A 19,492-nucleotide genomic window follows, 5' to 3' on the forward strand; every position below is an offset into this window, starting at 1 on the left:
CATACAAGAACAAGCTGTTTTACAAACCATGTTTTCTATACCTGCAACTACAGGAATAATTTTTATATTTACTTTTCTCCAGAACAATTCTGCTATCCCATTTGGAAGTACTGTGTGATGGGAGTTTGTTCTAATGAAGAGCAGAAAAACATGCATTTAACAATATGACAGTTTTAGTATGCTAGAGTGCAAAACACAAATTAAAGAGTAAATTCGAAGTCACCTGTATATTAGGGACGGATGAAAATGTTTTTACGGAAATCATCTTGGCTCCTGAATCAGGTGGAATTGTGATTCGGCTTGGCAACAACAAAGTAGAAGTTACTGTTCTAACTTCCTCTCTCTTATTCTGTCCTGGGAGTGTAGCTGACCTAAACATCAAGCTCTCAGTATCAGCTCCATTTTGTTTATGGTATTGCAAAGAATTGAAATTGCTGTTCGGAGGGTCTTTATCAGGCACTTGCAGTTTTCCAATACTTCGAGCAGAAATCTTCATCTCTTTGGAAGGTAAGTTTTGATCTCTGGATAACTGCTTGTGAAGGCAAACTTTAGATGGTCTCAGCAAGTGCTCAGTCGACTTACCCAAGCTTTTACTGTATTCACTTAAATAATCTGAATTTACATCAAGACCTAATGACAAGGCACTATCAACGCTTCTTGATCTTTTACGATCATCTGGATTAATTCTGTTCCTTTTTCCTGACCTACCTCTTCTGTGAGGATCAACTTTCTTATCAAACTTTTCAATTAGCTGGTCTACTCCTGGAAGTGAACCAGTGTCAATATCACGACCAGTTCCAGGCAAAAATGGGATATATCTTCTGTTTTCATGCCGATTAACGTTGTCTGCATAGATGGCATACTCTTGGTCATCAAGTAAAAATCTGTATAAGGAATTTGCAGAAGTGGGAGTAGCTGATGAGGATGATGATCTTCGTGAGTCATCCAATACTGGCCCAGCTGAATCTTGTCGGCGGAAGGGAAGAACATCTGGTCTAGGTTTTCTTGTCTCCGGATAAGCAGTGGGACTAACACATGGGGATTCTCCTGCAGATGAAAATGATTCTGAAACACACACTTCATTGGGGCTGATCATGCTACTGGGACAATCCAACAGCTGCTTATTTTGGTCTTCTACTGATCTGTTCAAATGTATCTTTTTTGAATTTGCTTTGGTTGGCTCTGCAAGATATGTATTTGTTTTCTGTAGGGACACTACTTTAGATGAGGAAATCCAAGGCTTTGCTTCAGTTTTTTCATCTGCAAAAGATTTCGATTTACTGCACACAGAAGATTGGTAATTATCCAAGTTCAAGTTATTTTTTTCAGGATCATAAGGCTGTAAAAGTTCAGGATGTCTTTGAAAGTTCAACAAATTGGAGGATTTCATTGTTCCATCTTTAAAATCTGATATTCCATTTTCCTTTTCATCCAGGTTGGTTATCTTTAGGTTTTTAAGCATACAGGGTTGCATGTGTTGTGTTCCAGGAAACTTTGTGTGTTCACTGTTTTTGTCCTCCAACTTAAAAGCAGTATTGGAGTCTGTGGCTGGCTTGCTTACAGTCTGAGAAATGACCTGCTGTTCTTTTCCAGAAGAAGGAGGATTTTCTGACAAACACCCTTCTGTATTGTTTAGTACTATGTAAGGATGTCCATCAATTCCTTGGACTCTAATACTGACACCATAAGACCCCGTCCTAGAATTTTGTGCATTTCTAGTTTTTTGAGTCTCCTCACTTGCGAGTTCAAGAGTGACTTCATAGTCCCGCTGCACGTGCTTAAAACCAGCAAAATATGGCTCCATGATTATCAGAGGATTATAGCTGAATAGAAGAAAAATTACAAAAATGTCATTGTTTTAAATACTTCAGATTATTTCATTAATTACTTTATTCCACCATTCAGTGTGACTATGAAGACTAACAGTAATATGCAGAGAAATCAATACACAAGCTATACAAAGCCCAAAGTGAATGCATTGTGATACAAAGACAAATGGCTGACTGACTGATTCTGGATCAATGTAATGCTATTTTATGACTGCAAATGTTAAGAAATAACAACGGTTAAGATTACCTACACAGAGTTGGTGCTAGTTGCTTCAGAATCAAATTACTTCTAATGTAAGCAATTCTAGTACAATTTTTTGAGTCAAAGCACCTTTTATTTTGGGTATCTCCACTTATATTTACTGAAAGACCTTACCCTTCACAAATCAATGATCATTTTATAGCCAGCAGTTAGTACCAGCCACATTAACATTTAAACATAAGCCCAGGAGAGCAAAACACAACCAGGCAGTTTTAGGTTACGAGTTTTAGGTAACTAGAGCACTGCAAGGAAGGTCAAGATCCTCATGCCTTTGAGTTGCGCTTTTATGTACCTGGTTTTCAACATTTGTTTCTAAAGACATCTGAAAATAAACTTTTTTGTTTATTATCTCATTGTCATCCATAAGAATAAACTTTCCTACAGATTAATTTAACAATCCCCCAATTGTGGGCTTGTTCCAGAAAACTCCAGTTGCTATTTTAAAACAGATACCTTGCAGAGCAACAGAAATGGAAAAATACTGCTATTATTTCCAAGGCTGATAGTACCTTTTTCAGAAGCAATAGGAATGCTAACTCCAGCCTATATGTGCCAAAACTGTTTCAGTTCTAGAAAACAATAAATTAAACCCTACCTGTGCTTTTAATGTTAAATGCTGTTCTTTCTTTGTGTAAGAGCTGGTTTTGTGCGTAGTTTTACTTTACTGTCTATTGCATATTATGAGCCAACTGTCCAGTGGCAGAGGCAATGCAGTGACAGTAAGAGCTGTTTCTATAAAAGAATGGAACACAAGACTGTCAGACTGATGCAAAACCTGGAGGGAATAAACTTTTGAACTGAACTGGAGAGTTGAGTAATCACTGAAGCCTGACAAAACCAAGATCACTAAACGATGGTGAATAATCATCAAGAGGAAACAGAAACAACAGGATGTCTCAAGGAAAAACAAACCTCTCTAGCCAGTTTCACTCTCCTGTGTATCTCAGCATGAACCATCTCCTTCAGATACTCTAATCAACAGCAGAATTATCATTTTTCCTGACAGTGAATTAAAAAGTTTGGTTCAATATTCAGAGTATGCTAGTTTCCACCCAATTCTTCCTTCTAACAGGACAGCTCCCCTCAAAAACCTGTTCCTCTCCCTAAAAACCAACTCCAGCTCCTCCTCAACAGCAGGCTTACTTTATCTGAAGGAATCAGCTTATGTTTCTAAATACAATGCTAGATATCTAAGTGACTATTTCAATGAAGGAAAAAAGCAGTCTCACTGTCAAAGTCTTCCTTAGATATTAAAAGATTCAGTGAACTAGTTAAATTCACCAAAACTAATTCAGGGGTTAAATTCACTTAGTAAAGGGAAGTAAATAGACAATATGAATTTGGTTTCCCTTTAAGACCTCCTGGAGTAGAAAGAGAAACAGAACAAGGGAAAAGCAAAGATGAGCCAGAGAAGGCTAAGGGAAGTGGAAAAATGAAGGAGCAAGAACAATGGAAGGAAACAGCAAGGACCAATACACTTCATTATCTTGGGCCTCCATTCTATGTATTTCTCCATACTTTTCTTACCTTCTTTTCTGAATACTCATAACATCTCACATTAATTACACTGTTTCAGTGTATAAGCTGAGACAAAAATGACAAAGTAAAAATAGCAGAAGCTGATCCTAATCACCCAGAGTCAATGAAGAGATCTCCATTGATTTAGTGGGTTTTCGACCAGGGCACTGAAATCAGCTTCTGAGCTGCACTGATGGTGGCTCAGAAAGCAAAGGAGGAAAAAGAGAGCACACTGTACAGAGTTGTAACTTAGAATATACACTGTAAAGGAACCAGACCACACTAATCTAATGAATGGTTGCTGGAGGTACGAAAGAAACCAGGCTCTCCGCTCTGTTCTTTAAACTGTTGAGTGGGTCCAGCTACATTCATCAATGTCTCAAAATTGTTCTTCGTTTGCTCAAGGCAACAAAAAGGAAGTATTTTTAAACATTCAGAAGTTGTTTTCAAATAAAGTGAGCATTTTGAAGCTTTGACATTTTCCATTTTTATATTACCATTATATTATACAATGTTGATCTGAAGTTACTACTACGGGTATGTAATGAAATAATAAAAATTTAAATCATTTCAAGTTTTAGCAAAATAAAAATTACGAAATAAAGTTTCTCAGACTTCTAATCACATCTGCATGATTGTCTAGGGAAAAAGCGTTAACAAGACATGATTTTGTAACTGAAAATTACTAACAAAGAGACTTCAAACAGCCCGTGAAAAAAACAACAAAATTCTGTATCTTCTAAAGAGCAAGCACATGTTTAAAGTGTCTCAATTAATTTTTTCAGAAAATACAAATTATTCAGAACTCTAACTTTATAAAAAGAAATCTACTTTGCAGAATACAGTGTGCTGATACTACTCTGAGTAAGTTAAAATCACTCATGGCATATTTGCATGTGACCATGTAAGTGAAAAAACCCCATGATTTATACATAGTTGGTAGCATACATCTGCAGTAGATGAATACATGAACGCCTTTAAAAAGGCTCTCCACTTAGTGATTTTAGCAAGATTAGAAATGCCACCAATAAGTTTAGACAAATTACTTAGTATATGAAAGTTTACACTACACTTTAAAGCTGTATGTATTAGCAGACCTATAAAAAGAGTAAAGTTCATCTGAATTTGCCAATAGTGGTAACAATTAACAAACACAAGAAAAAGGGGTCAATAAAAATAAACCTAAAGCTTAAAAAAAAGGATTCAACTCAATCAGCATAAAGAATAGACAAGCAATAAATTACAATATGTCAAATTCAGGGCGACTGCAAAAGCTGTGCTTTCAAACATGTTGCAAAGTTGCTAAAAATATTAAATAACCAGAAAAAAAAACCCCACACAACAAAAAACAACTCAAAAACAACCACAAAACACTGAAACCCCTACAGTGGAAACAGTATTTAGGTTAATAATCTACCTTAAATTAACCATTAATATATTTGTCTCTAAAACTATAAAGAAATAAGTGTATTTGTCTTCTTCATGTGCATTATACTAATAAAACACTTAATTTTTCTCTACAAAAGGATAAAACCTTGTAGAAATCAAAGTGCTAAAGCAACAATTTTTTAAATAAAACATTTTATCTTTCTGGAACTGTGAAAAAAACTACATATATAAATCCCAATTACATCTACAGCAAAATAAGACAGCTGGCCCTACCGTTCAAATATTTGAAGGCTTTACTTAGAGTTCCTATTTTATAGGATGTCAAGCCACAGTGGATAATATTCCCATGAACTACATAATATCAAAAAGTTATTTTACAATACACAAAAACACTGGTTTTGTAATATTGTAAACATTTTTAAATTTAAAAAAGCATTGCTGGTTTTCCTCACACACAGCCTTTCTGATGAAAACCTAAAACCTCTACTGATGTTAATTGTTTAATTGTTTAATTACAGTTACAGTCATATTTCTACACACACATTGTACAGTCAGCATCTCAGGCTTTATCAGGCTTACAGCAACAGATTAAGATAAGAGGACTGAAGCTGTTCCTCTCCCATCCGTCCACCCCACTCCTCTGACGGACGTCACCATGTCAAAAAAACATCTGAAAACTCTGATAGCTGTGTATACACCTCAGCCACGAAAATTTGCAGACTGGCATATGCAGGTAAATGCAATCAGCCTTGTGTTCCATACTATTAACGATTGAAATTCTGACATCTGATACGATAGAGGAGCTGACAGCTGGGGGCGCTGACAGCTACAACTGTCCAGTTTTAATCTTCTTTAAGTCTGCTGAAGCCCTCAAATGTTATGACAGAACAGTTTGTTTACTCTTAAGCTTATGAAAAGAGGTTAGATTTTTTAACAGTAGTTAGGAAGAGATTTTCCCTGTTTTTGGGGCTGCTTGTTGTTTCCTTGTAGTCAGTTATTAAAAAAAGCAGCTTTTTTTTTTTGAAGCAGAGGGTGATACAAATTCTAATTCCAGGTTTTCTGCCAAAACTAATACTTTTAATTTTGAATTATATAGTCTTGCCAGTAATTTTATTTGCTGTCTCAGAGGAGTTTAAAAATACAGTTGTCAGAAAACAGAAGCAATGATTCTGCATGAATTCTTAATTAGGTAGAAGACTGTCATTCTATTATTTTATAAAATCAGTTCTTATCTCCTATTTGTGAAGCAAATATTATCACAACAGCATATACAAATTAATCAGGACATAAGAAATAACTACTTCAATAAATTATTTTCTTTTGAAAATATTCTACTTCCTAAAACAACAGATAATATAGTCAAGGACATACAACCATCAATATCTTTCAGAGGTTAAAAGTTCAGCCGCAGTTTAGAACAATGAAAGTATATTGACATCTTCTGATTGGTAACTTCATCTGCTGTTCATACCAAGCCAAATTTTATTGAGCAGCAAAGTTTCACCTGAAAACTTGCAAACAGTCCAGAAAAGAAATAGCCTGATTTTCTACAGTTACACCATAAAAACTTAAACAGCTGGATTTACTGATCAACAAGTTCAGCAAATCCAGTCATCACCTAGAGCAAGTCCAAAAGAACACAGAATTAAAGATCCAGGAAACACAGTCAGGCACAAACAAAGCAAATTCACTCCACTAGGTAAACACATTAAGTTTTACGGATATTATTGGAGTGTATTCACTGTATGCCCCAGATAAGTTATTTTATTTGAAATTTCAGCAAAAGAGTAATTTTCAATCAAGTATCTCCTTGAAAACTGTCAAGAGCTGAAAGAAACTGACTTAATGAGTTTACCATAGACTCAGCCTGAGCCTGCAGGCCTAAGCCTTTGTATCTACATAGGCCCTTCCTCACTCTGAAACCCCATGAAAACCATGTGTAGTCCCTGTGTGGTCACATCCAGTTTCATCAGGCTACAGGACCAAGTTCTTTAAAAAGTTCCAAATATGTTAGTTTGAAAGATGCTTACTTCACTTCAACGTTGTATGTTACCAGCTGACTTAAAAAATGTAGGCCATAACACACTATCCCCAAAAGCAACAGTTCCATCACCCCATTATCTCAGCCTGTCCAATCCTCCCTGCTCCTTTTGTGAGCCAGCAACCATGCAGCCACACAGCTTTACTGATCCAGCAAAAAAATGAGCAGTTTTCTATCAGATCAGCAAGTAAGCCACCAGGGAATGATGGGATCACCTATTCTGGCAGCAACACGGCCTTGGACTGCTTGAGGCAATGACAAAATTCCAAACTGAATTTGTGTTTTAACTCCATTTTCAGGGACAGAAACCTCTAAAAACTTCTGCAAACAAACAAAACTGGCACTCAAAGCTGTTCAGGCCTTTCAGTTTTGAGATTTCTTTTTAAAATAAGCCTTCATAAAGGTGTTTAAACACTCATTTTAAATACTGGCCTCCAGTGGGTACGAAAGTCCCATATTTTATCATTACTCAGAAGTGGTTTCATTTTTCTGAACAACTTATTTTTGCCAAAAATAGAAACTATGACATTTTTGTTTATAAACAGAACTTGTCAGCAGAGGTTCTCATGTCTGAAAATCCAATACTCTGCATGTTCTTCTGTAGCAGTTTGTTCTTCAGTGGTGATATGATACTTTACAAAGAACCACAGGAGAGGAATACTGAAGGTTTCACAGGTCAAAAACATTTTTTTAAAAATGCCTCCAAAACATTTCCTTTCACAGCTATTTTAAAGCTAGCTACCAGGAGCTATGTAGGACCCTTCTTACAAAAAAAGAAAACCCCTGTAATTTGGAACCCCGACTGCTCTCCCTGCCAACATGAGCAGAAAAGAGTGCTTTGAGAAACATACTCCTGTGCCAGATATGGCTGTTGCCTTCAGCGGCTCTGCAGCCTTCCTAACATTACAGCATCACAAAGGCATGGAATTGTGTCCAGTCATCCATTTCAGTTCTTCTTTAGCCAAATCTACAATACAAATTTATCAAAAAAAAAAAGCCTTCCCAATCCTGCTAAATGCCACGGTCTGCATATGAAGCTTGCTTTTCTGTATCCTGCCCATACACCCTCATTACTAAGCATGCCTCTAACACATCTGCCATAAAGCACCTCACACTTTCTGCTTCCAGCATGCAAGCCAACTAGCTGCGCTGGACAGACAGGGCTCCTGGGATATATAATACAGACAGAGACGTTGACCGGCATGTGGGGGGGACACTATCCCACCAGCAGCTATGTTCCCTGGCGTCCTTAAAGAGCCACAGATCCTTCACAGGTATTGCTTCACATTACATGTATGCTCCTTTTGCATACATCTAGTGAAGGAACATGGAAGAATAAAAAAGATCTGACTTTTCCACTTTTCCTATGGCACTAGGACTCCGCCTTGGCTCCCTTGATGATAGAAAAACAGAAACTCCCTCATATCCAGTATCATAATCCTGAGACTCCTAAGACTGAATCAGCTGAAGATTTTTCATTAAAGGAAGATTAGGGCATACCACACTATCTTCTCTTCGGAGGAGTGAATTTCTAGAATTCTGAAAATTTCAAGCTATTAAAGGCTAAATTATCAAATTACATTTGGTTCCATGGAATTTATTTCCAAATTTTCTTACCACAAAAAAAATAAGTCACTGCCCATATTATTTAATCAGTGCCTTTTTTTTAAGAGAGGGATGTAACAGTTTATTGATGTTTACTCCAGATTTTTCACACATGCACAGCAAAATGCCAGGAAGGAACTATAAAATTTGTCCTCCAGCTTTACTAACATTGAGCTTGCTCTCCAAGCTAAATGATGGATTCTCTGTGCAGCTGACTATTCAGAAAGTACCAACAATATCACACTAAGACAAAGCGGGTGTTAGGTCAATAATAAATGACAGTGCTACGGAAAAAGGACAGGAAATAACTTTAGGAGAGAAGAGGAAGGAAAACTTACATACTGTGAGGGTAAAGAAAAGGAAGCAGACAGGATAATTCATGGAAAGACCAAAACTCTAATGTTTTTACACTTGGTGGAACACAATCTCACAAACATGCCTTGCAAGCATGAGGGGAAACTTCCTCACTGTCAATCCTATCTACAATCTGAGGCTTCTGCAAAAGGAAAATGGGGCTGGGTTGCTGTCCCTTTTAGTCTATATGGAAGATAGCTCTGGGATAGCTGAGTTTACTTGATCTACTGCTTACAGGAGAGTAGAGGGGAGAAAAGTGAAATTTTAAAGTTCTAGATATGGGACTGTAAAAAGGGACAGTGAAACTCATTTAAGAGCAAACTGACAATATCCAGCAAAAAAAGACATCTGAAAAAAGTTTGTCATCTTTCCAGTCATTCCTTATCCCCATTTAAGATTTTTTTCCTACTTGAGGTATATTTTTTGTCTATATAAAATTATATTTGTGTCATATCTGGCAGTCACTCCTCACAATTATTAGAAAGAAAATTATTATAGTTATGGAACACATAAAACTTCCACAGCAATTTCTTCTTGTCCCTGTACTATCTGTAAACTGCCACTCCCTGTCTAGTGGTCAAAATTCAAAACTTTGAAAAGGCCCATACAGAGGCTTTTCTACAATATATCATGTCATAATTCAGTATATGCAGGCTCTCTGCAGGCAGCAGTGGGGAAAAAAAAAATTACCCTGAGAGAGATTTATTATTGGTCAGCTTTTCTGATGTCAGCATCGAAGACCTACCTAAAATTTCTATACATGAAGAACTGTTAAACAGAGCACTGAATTTTAAAATATTCATTCCCTTTAAAAGCAGCCCGAAAGCTTCATGTCCTACCTCTTCTTCCTACTAGTTGGAATGAAAGAGACTGTGAAAAATTCTATGCTTGAAAAAAATCATGAGTTGCTGAGAACCTAAGCCATATGGCATGTATTATTCAGAACTCCATATACCAGTGTTACACCACAAAGACTTATGCTTGGTATAACACAAACACAAGACCAAATCAAGGTATCGCTTCAGCCTCTAAGACAGGGCTGACCTATTATTATAGGCAGAATTAATCTTACATATTTCATAAAAAGCTAGCAATTCACGTTCTTCCAAAAACACTACATATAAATGAACTGCACAAGCTATTTCTAAACTTAGTACTAGATCCCATCCACCACCTCCTTATACAGTCCCTGCATGCATCTATCTTACTAACTGGTGCAGTGCAAAGAGGAAAGGACCAGTTTTTGACCTGCTGCATTCCATTATGGTCCCAGGACTTCATACCCAGCATTGCACTGTTACCTGCAATGAAATTCATACCCATTGCCAGTCCAAGGTGTGCATGGTGCCCATGTAGAGAAGTAAATGCTGAGGACCACACACCCACACTGCAAGTGGGTCACTCAAGCCTCCCTTTGAAAGCAGTAATTCCAGCCTCCACACCAGGAGCCATGTAGGTCTGTGCCTTCCCTAAATGCAACATGTTTTTTTTTCCCTTTGACCAAGTTGTGATTAAATATGGTAGTCATATGGCTTTGGGTGCATAATGAAAAATGAAGTCCAGCCAGGAACACTGACCCACAGAGAAGTCTGGGGACAGAAGGAAGCATGCCACCACAGTAATACGTTTTAGTAGTGAGTATTTCAACATTTCTGAATCAATTACTTTCATTTCTATTCTGTGAAAAATATCATTCTCTGTTCTGATTTCAGATGGGAGCCTAGGGATGACAAGTTAGAATTTCCTGCAGGATGAAAATTCCAAATAACACTTTTCTTCCACAGTGGTTAGTGGAAGCAAACAGTGCATGGATTACACATATTATTTTATCAATTTCTCTTGAAATGCAGTATAGCAAAGTGTATGAGTCTTGGATTTGCTGCCTTAGAGATGAGGATTTCCGTTTCAGTTCTGCCCAAATATTAAACAACTTTATTCAGATGCTCAGCCAATAAAACAGAGTATTAATAGCCACCCTTTCAGGGACAGGAAGAGAACCGTATTTAATAAAGACTGTCAGTAGAAAGAACTATTAACAGCAGTTAGAGCAAAAGATACTGTTCGCTTGCTTACAGCTTGGTTCATACTCCCTCTGGCTGAAAAATGTTTTGTGTGAGGAAGTCTCAGTGTCTCAAATGTAAAACATCTTGTTAGTCCTATCAAAGTATGTGACAGATCAGTCAAATGCTTGAGCTGTGTGACAACTAGCAGGTTTTGTTGGTTTATTTTGGGTTTTTTTTTCAAAAGGAAAATCTGCTCCTATGGCTGTAAGTCAACAAGACATTTTGGCAGATCCTCAGTTCTCTTAAATTGTCAAAGTTTGATTGAAGACAAGGACATAACGTATATCCCATTTTCTTAACCTGCTATGTATGAATTCATGTAGTCGTAATCTTACAGGATTTATCCCCAGAGGAAATATGGCATGGCCTACTAACCTTGCTTACTGAGTGGAAATTAAAGCCTTAATTTTTGTTAATGATAAAAATATTAAGAAAACCCCAAATTTCTCCTCTAATATCCTAAACTATTACCACTGCAATATATATTTTGTGTCATTATTAAAAAGCTTTTTTCTTTATTGAAGTAATTAGTTTCCAGATTCTCCCAAATCATAAACAAAAGGCAATCAGAGACAAAAAGCACATTAAAAGTATACTAAAACAGAAGTCAACCTGTACCTGAAATACAGTTCCAAGAAATTAATTCATGTCATTTGTCTCGACTAGTCCCAGGTCCTGTATACTGTGGTACTAGTTAAGTCACTGAAGGAAGATGGATAGTTACATTTGTTTATTAATAGTTACGTTGGTACAAGCTGTATGTGGACACGAATACCTGCATAAGTGTACTTGTACCACTATACTGTTTCATCTCCCACACAGGCTCATATACACCTGTACAAGCTCTTTTTATGCCACTGACACAGAATCCAATCTACTGGAGTTATCTACTTGCACTTTAAGTATCCTGACACCATTGCAGTACAATTAACATTTACAAACTTCAAATACAAAAAGCAAGCAAACAACAAAACCTTATAAATACTTATCTCAGAGTTAATTATATACACGTGATATGACCACACTCAATTTTTCCTCATCTTTATGACAAACTTGCAAAGGAGAAGGTTAAAAAAAAAAAAAAAAGGTAATAAAGTCACCAAGAGGAAATTTCATTTTAGATACTCTCTTCTAGTTTATCAAATTATAAATGTTCATATCTGTTGAAGTATTGACAGAAACAACAGCTGAGTGACACAAGGATGCTTACAGATTCTAAAAGCAGCTTGTGATTTCAAATACAATAGCTGGTTTGGATCCAAACATCTGATATGATTACACTCACTCCACAAGAGATTCTATGTTGTTTCACTACGTTTTCCTCCAATTGTCAGTGTTAGAAACTTAGTATTTTGTTCCAAAGGATATTATCTTAATACATCCCAATGATATCATTATTGTTTAAATAGAAGAGAGTATCCTGTTTGTATTTTTAGAGGCTCAGGCAAAAATCTCAAGTTTATTAAAATAAAAAGTCTCTTAGAAAGCCCTTCTCAAAGAAATGGAAACAGAGTTAGGGCAACCTTTGTTAAAAAGTTTTGCCAGTGCTTCAAAGAACACAAAATCATTTATAATATTATCTAAAATAAATAAATAAATAACAAGGTTCCCCTACTCCAAAAATTATTCCTTGGCTTTAGATGTGACAGATCACTGGACCTTCTTCTCAGTATTCCCACCCCAAAAAATATAATCTTGTCTACAGAAATTACAGTTACAGCAACACAACAGATGCAACCAGCATAACCTTGATAATGTAAGTATAGCTTATTCCTAAATAAAATTAAGGATGAGCTATATGAGTACAACTGCATGCAAAGACCAAGGTCTCACTTATATGAAGACACACAGAAAAGAGTTAATCTCTATGGAGATGCAAGTATTCAAGTACAAAAACTACATGTAAAATAGTCTTTAGGAGTCATATCTACCCAGCCAACATAAGGCTACAGATTCATGCGCATTCAAGCTGGTTATGGCTCCCATTTTTCTATTGTTAAACTTTGTCTTAATTACATTGTATTCTTTAAACACTTGGCTTCACACCCATCTAGTTTCTTTCAACTAACTCAACCATGCATTTTAAAATTCAAATACACAGTCAGAACCACAGGCCCTGAGCCCAGCCACCATGAAACAACAAGATGGTATCATCACACTCAGTCTGAGAGGCGTAAGCTGAGTAGAGGAGAGACAGGCTAGATAACTCCACGGAGGAAAGGAGCTTCATAGCGTGCTGGACTGCTCCACCAGGAGATGCATCACTCAGAAGGGCTTACGAAGCCTATGCAGCCAAAGCTGCCTGCTGTGGGCCCTGCTTGTACACTAAGCACAGGTTTAACCAGCTCCCACAAGCCACCACTCTTCTCACCTTCACGCTGGAACAGCATAATTACTGGGGGGAAATGAGAGAGGTAGGGCTGCTTCTTTATGAGGCTTGAAGTGTTTGTGGAATTATAACGTAACATTGCATGCCAACTGTTCTTGTAAATAAAGGCAGCTACTGCTGAACATTTGCTCCCTGCATATAACAGTGAATGGTGCGCAAATGACCATATGAAGGCATACCCCAACCCATTACCAGTTTCAACAAGGCCTAACAAAATATTCTGAGCTTGATTCACATCACTGAAAACACTCCCTCAGCTGTATATAAAAGCTCAAATTTTACCCCCCACTTCTGCGTTATGCTTTGTGTTGAAATAGATCACAAATCATTACCCACTTTTGAGTGTTTTTATGTACATAAAATACATCTTCCATTCTAATAAACTTCAACAGCTCTTAGAGGTATCTTTCAATAGAACTTAAAATAATGGCTGGTAATTACTTATAAGGCTTCTGCAAGTGTCTGTGAGAGTTTATGTATAAACACACACAGAAAAACATAGGCACATATGCATATGAATGTGTAAGCAGGGGCAGCCTAGCCAATAAGTCTCCTTTCCATAGTGTATTTATATAGTTTCCACATCGACATTTTGGCTACATTAGAATGGTGTATGTAATGTACATATAACTAAAGAATCATGAACTTCTGCAAATGCCTGGAGTCAAACTCTTGTCATGCTCAGACTGCTGAGAGTCATGTAGCTATTTGAACGGTAATGACTCCTAGCATGGCTGGGGACCCTCACAGAAAGGGGCTGTTGTGGTAATAATTGAGGCATCTTCCAGTCTTACCAATCTCCCTGATGTTTTTTTTTAAGTCAAAGTGCTTTCTGAGACATTTCTCCAATCACCTTTATTCCTCATTGCTCTCTGTCTTTACCAAAATCAAGTAGAATGTGAAAAGGTTATTACAGAATATTCATTTTAAATCTCACACTATCAATCTGATTAATGCATCTCAGAAATATAAAAGATGGATCAATTTAATTTAAAACAGAGTTCATTTGGCTAAAAATTTAGAGGCATTAATGGAAAAAACTATACTAGGTACTTAAAATGTTTGGCTATGGATTTTGTCATCCACTCTATTTCACATAGAACAGAAGGTTATAAGCCTACATTTGGATAAACTCCTTCAAGGAGGCTGCCAGCTCTGTTGGCAGAGATGGTACAAGGTCACAGCAAATACACTGACCTCTAATCCCAAACAGTGGTGACTCCATGACTACCACTCCACTAAATCTTTAGTGCATGCATTCCTAACATGTTAATTTCTCAAGTTTAAACATTAAATTTTCATACTTGGCTATACTAACAATACTACCATTTAGATTTAACTCCACTCAGAGACTCAAGGCCAAAGCAGTTTCTGAAATATGCTCATGTTTCCAGATAAACACACCTGGAATAAACACCCCATGAACACGTGAAGTACCTTCCCTCACACAATAACCTGGTAATGTAGCATCCTCAGTGGGAGGATTCTCCACTTTTGCCAAGTAAGAACAGAAACAACAAAACCAACCTTTTGGGGGTTTTTGCACATCCTACCAACACAGCATTCAAGACATATTAAAAAACCCTGTAAACTGCCAAACCTAAGTTGAGGATGCATCAAGTCAGTACCATCTTCCGCAGTATGCAGTTTGTTGAGATCTAGCAACAAAACTGGAGAAATTCTAACATCTTCACCTCATCCTGACCATTCAAGACATAGTTGTTAATCTCTATATTGTAAAGATGTAGTTCTTTGTAAAGCCCAGGTCTGAATCATTTCACTGAACTGATCAGGTAGAAGATAACCTCCCCCTACCCCTAAAAAGGAAGGAGAAGTGGGGCAGAAGAAGAAAGAAGAAACACAAATTTCTTAAGCCTGCACGGGCAGTAGGTAGCTCCATCATTTCTGCTGCCGTTCAGAGCTGCATAAAGAGGGTGAAGAAGTGGGAAAAATGGTCCATTATTTTAGTGTTCATTGCCATTTCTCAGAAATCAATAGAACAATAGATCAGCATCAGTGATCTTGACCAGATTCTTACTAGTCCCCCTCTATCAACACAGGTAGACACTGCTGTAGGCTGAACACTGTTCTGCATAATCAGGCTCACGTGCTTGATATTAATACACACATTTTCAGGTTGTCAACATAGTAAAAAGGCCAGATAATAATGACATCATCATCACCACTATGACTTCAAAAAGCAGAAATGGTAAAACAGCAGGCTGCAGAATGAAACTGTGCTGGTCTACTTTTGTTTAATTTCTGACATCCACAGAATTATTCGGCCTCAAAATACTTAAGTAGCTATTTTTAAATAATAACCTGCCCACTATGGTCCAGGCTGAATAAACTCCTTGAACATATGTTCATCTTGCATTGCTCCATGACAAAAGATTTAAAAATTCAAGTTTGAGGTCATGCCATTTCACCTACGCATTTCAGATGACATTGCAGAGCCGAGACAAACCAGTTTCACCAATACTCCCAGAAAGATCAACTTCCTATTACACAAGGTAAACCAGATGAAGGAACTGTCACCAATTCTTTTTTTCAGCTTTGTCATCCTTTTATTGAGGTAAAATTCCTTACACAGGATACACCACAGACCATTTTTGCAGTGAATTAAATTCCACATCCCCCATATATACCCTATCAGGGGAACCTAAGTGCATTCTCAGACATTTCACTGGTGACAGTGAGGCTTAATAATGTAATTAACAGAAACGAAAATAATCCGGTTTGCTTAGAGGCAATTCAGGCGGCCTAAGCAGTCATCCCATTTATTAGATTTAAAAGCAAAACACAACTAAGTCAGATACTGAGAATAAAAACAGTTGTGTGATACACCCACGGAGAAGACAGGCTCTTTGGAATATCACCACAAATTCTGTAATCAAAGAGGTTAGCAATGATAAGCCCTCCTTTTTAAGGGAGAGCAATGATAAGCCCTTACTGTCATAACATTACTAACATTAGCTAAAACAATCCTTTCTAGTGTGTATTTGCACTGAAGTGGGATTTAGAAACAGTTAATGTCAGTTGCAATTCAAGGTGTATGTAAACCAACTAGGAATTCTTTTCCAATGATTAATAAGTTTCAAAAACACCTCTAAACTGTAAATACGTACATGGAAAAATGTCAGTCCATTTATAAGATACTTCATTTGAAGCACTGCTTTTTTTTTGTTTAGCTCATATCAATTTTTTTGAAAAATATATCTGAATATTGAACTGAAAAAATCTTCTCTTATGTGAAAGATTCTCTTAGGGTATTAGGATAATTTTTAATAAAAATTAGAAATATTGCTTTCTAATTTTACAGATTTTTCTTTTAAAAAGTATAGCTGACTGTCTCAAAAAGAATAACGTACAATAAAAAGCAGTATAATTGCCTTTCATAACATGACAAACTTCTTCATCTCCTTTGTAAAACATGCTGCTTACTACACTACTAATGGTACATTCCAATACTGTATGAAAAGTTTTCATTTCCATTTATAATCTTTTCCCAAAAGAAAAGACCTGAGTTCAAACTCACACTCTAATTATTTAAAAAAAAAAAAAAAGCTCATAGCAACTTGGTATACTTTTATATTAATCAGCAGTAACCACATGTGGCTTAGTACACACTGTGAGCATAAGTGAAATTATTCTGGGTCTAACACGAGAAAAAATGAGACAATTCAATGACAATGACATTTCTAGAAAATATAATTGCTAGTCAAACAAGTTCTTACAAAGCACCTTAAAAAAGTAATCAGTGGTTTGGTTTTGCCATTTTAATCATATTTTTATAAAAGTTTTAAAGTTCTGTTAAAACCAGCTCTATAAAGAGATCCTCAACTATGAGACATGTGACAGCTAGTTGTCAGAATAAGCGTCAGAGACTGCATCTATCAAATTCATATGGGTATACCACAAATCATTATATCCTAGCGGGTTTCTGCTTCATCTACAGGATTCATTTTATATAAGTGCATGCAAGTTAAACACAGTGTAGATGTTCAGATAAATAAAACAACTTTCAAGGATAGGTTTCCACTATTTCTACTTCGATAATTATTCAAACTTCATTGAAGTGACTTTTTAAAAATATTTACATGCTAAAGAGAAAAACAGGAGAAAGATAAAAGCTTAAAAGAAAGATAAAGTAACAACAATTCTTCTGTCAACTGCAGATGCTAATCCAAACTCACCACAAAAGTTTTATCGCAGCACTGATCTCCCCATAAAGTTGTCATCATATGGGAGGAATATAAATTATATCAGATGCAAAGTTAATTGGGAAGAAGAATAAATGGCTGAACTGCCATTCTAAGCTTTTCCCATGAAAAAGAACACACACAATGCGGACACACCCTTTCGCAAAAACACGCTAATTCGTGGCATAAAAGGGAGATGAAGAAGTCAGAGTGCCCTCAGCTCAGGAATGCCAGGAATCCCCGAAGGAATGCGTGCGGGCAGGCGGCCGCGGCGCCCCCGACGCACCGCGATCTCGGCGACCCGCGGGAGGCTCCCCGCCGGCCCGCCCAGGGCTCCCGGCCCGCCCGGCCCTCGGCACCCCGCTCAGCGGCCAGCGGCCCCGCCCGTCCCGGCAGCAGCATCTCCAGCTGAGGCACTGCAACCACCGCTCCGGAGCAGCCGCGGCCGGTACACGCACTCGGGGAAAAGAGCCCCCACTCTTTACAGCCGCGAGAGGAAACTACGAAATATTCAGGTCTCATCGGAGTCTGTTTTCCCGGCAACTCCCTCTCCCCTCCGCGGCCCGGTGGCAGCGCTCCCCTCTCCGCCGTTTAGCACGCCCGCCCCGGGGGCGGCACAGCCGCCGCTCGCCAGCGCAGCCCTGAGGAGCGCTCGGGGGAAGGCCTGCCCCGGCACGGCCGGCGCTCTGCCAGCCTCCCTGCGCGTTACCAGCTGGTCGTGCAGGGAGAGCTGTGTTGTTCTCTCCTCCCGCCCGGGAGGACTCGGCGTCCTTGGCCTTTGGAAAGGAGCATATTTAACGGAGCGCGATGGAGGAGGAAACCCAGCGACCCAGTGCGCCTCAGCGCGGGGAGCCACCTCCACAGCCGCGGCGTCCCGCCCCGGGCGGCAGCCCCTGCGGCAGCACACGGCGACGTTCCCCTGTACCCACCGCGCTCCGGTCAGGTCGCGCCACAGCCCTGTGCCCGCCCGGCCCCGGCCATGTCGGCAGGGAGACGTGGGCGACGCGGTGCCCCCCGTCGGCTCCCAGACCTCCCGTCGCAACCGGCCGCCGCCGCTTTCCTCACCCGTCCCGAGCCGCCTCGCCCTCTGAGGGGGATTCCCGTCAACTTCGTGCCGCTCTCGCCGCCGCCCCGCCAGCCGCACTCGCTGCCGGAGCCGAGCGTGGACTGCCCGCCCCTCCAGCGGGGGAGGGGGTGCCGGAGCCGCGCCCGGGCCCTGCCGGGGAGGAGCCAGGCGGGGGGCGCTCCCTCAGGTGAGCGAGGGGCTTCCTCGCGCGCGCGCCGCGGTTTCCCGCCCGTCCCCGCCCCGCCCCGCCCGTTGGGCTCCCTGAGGGGGAGCGCGGCGCGCGGGGTCTCCTCAGGCTGGAGCCCCCCCCCCGCGACAAACACCTATAAACCGTAAACAGCGGGGAAAAACACCCGACTCCTCCTTTGTTCAGGCTGCGGCAAATGGTGCCAGGACGAGAGGGGGTGGCTAGAACAATCCTCTGAAGAAGAAACCCAGCCCCGGGCCCAGGAACTGTCAGCTCGAGGCCGCTTGATAGTCGGGTTTGTTTTCCCTCGCGAGCGCGGCCCGTCGGCGTGCGGAGGCGGCTGGCGAGGCTCCCGCCGCGGCGGGGAAGAGCTGAGGCAGCACAAGGACGGGGCAGGGCAGGCGCGGTTTTGAACGTGTGGTAGAGGTAAGAGGGAAGGAGCGAGGATCTGGGCCGTGGTGTGCAGTCTGGAGCAAACAGGGCAGCGCGCCCATACTGCTCAGAGAACAACGTCACGAGCACCTCTGGGCACACCTAGGCCGTCTTCAGCGTTTTGGATGACTTTCACAATGTCTTCAGCTAGACTG

At 39.5% G+C, this 19,492-nt stretch overlaps 1 protein-coding gene across 3 annotated transcripts in view; it reads right to left on the bottom strand.

Annotated features, from left to right (window-relative positions):
• CGNL1 (cingulin like 1) overlaps nt 1-18,781 on the bottom strand; it is a 62,314-nt gene extending 43,533 nt beyond the window's left edge. For all 3 annotated transcript variants that reach the window (XM_050903274.1, XM_050903273.1, XM_050903275.1), the window contains exons 1-2: nt 18,718-18,781; nt 224-1,823 (exon numbers count right to left, since the gene is read on the bottom strand). In XM_050903274.1, coding sequence (XP_050759231.1) covers nt 224-1,804 — 1,581 coding nt within the window. In that variant the 5' untranslated portion in view covers nt 1,805-1,823; nt 18,718-18,781. The remainder of the gene's footprint in view (nt 1-223; nt 1,824-18,717) is intronic.
• Nucleotides 18,782-19,492: the final 711 nt, after the last annotated feature.

This window comes from Gymnogyps californianus, chromosome 11 (genome assembly GCF_018139145.2).
Source record: "Gymnogyps californianus isolate 813 chromosome 11, ASM1813914v2, whole genome shotgun sequence".
NCBI classification, from domain to species: domain Eukaryota; kingdom Metazoa; phylum Chordata; class Aves; order Accipitriformes; family Cathartidae; genus Gymnogyps; species Gymnogyps californianus.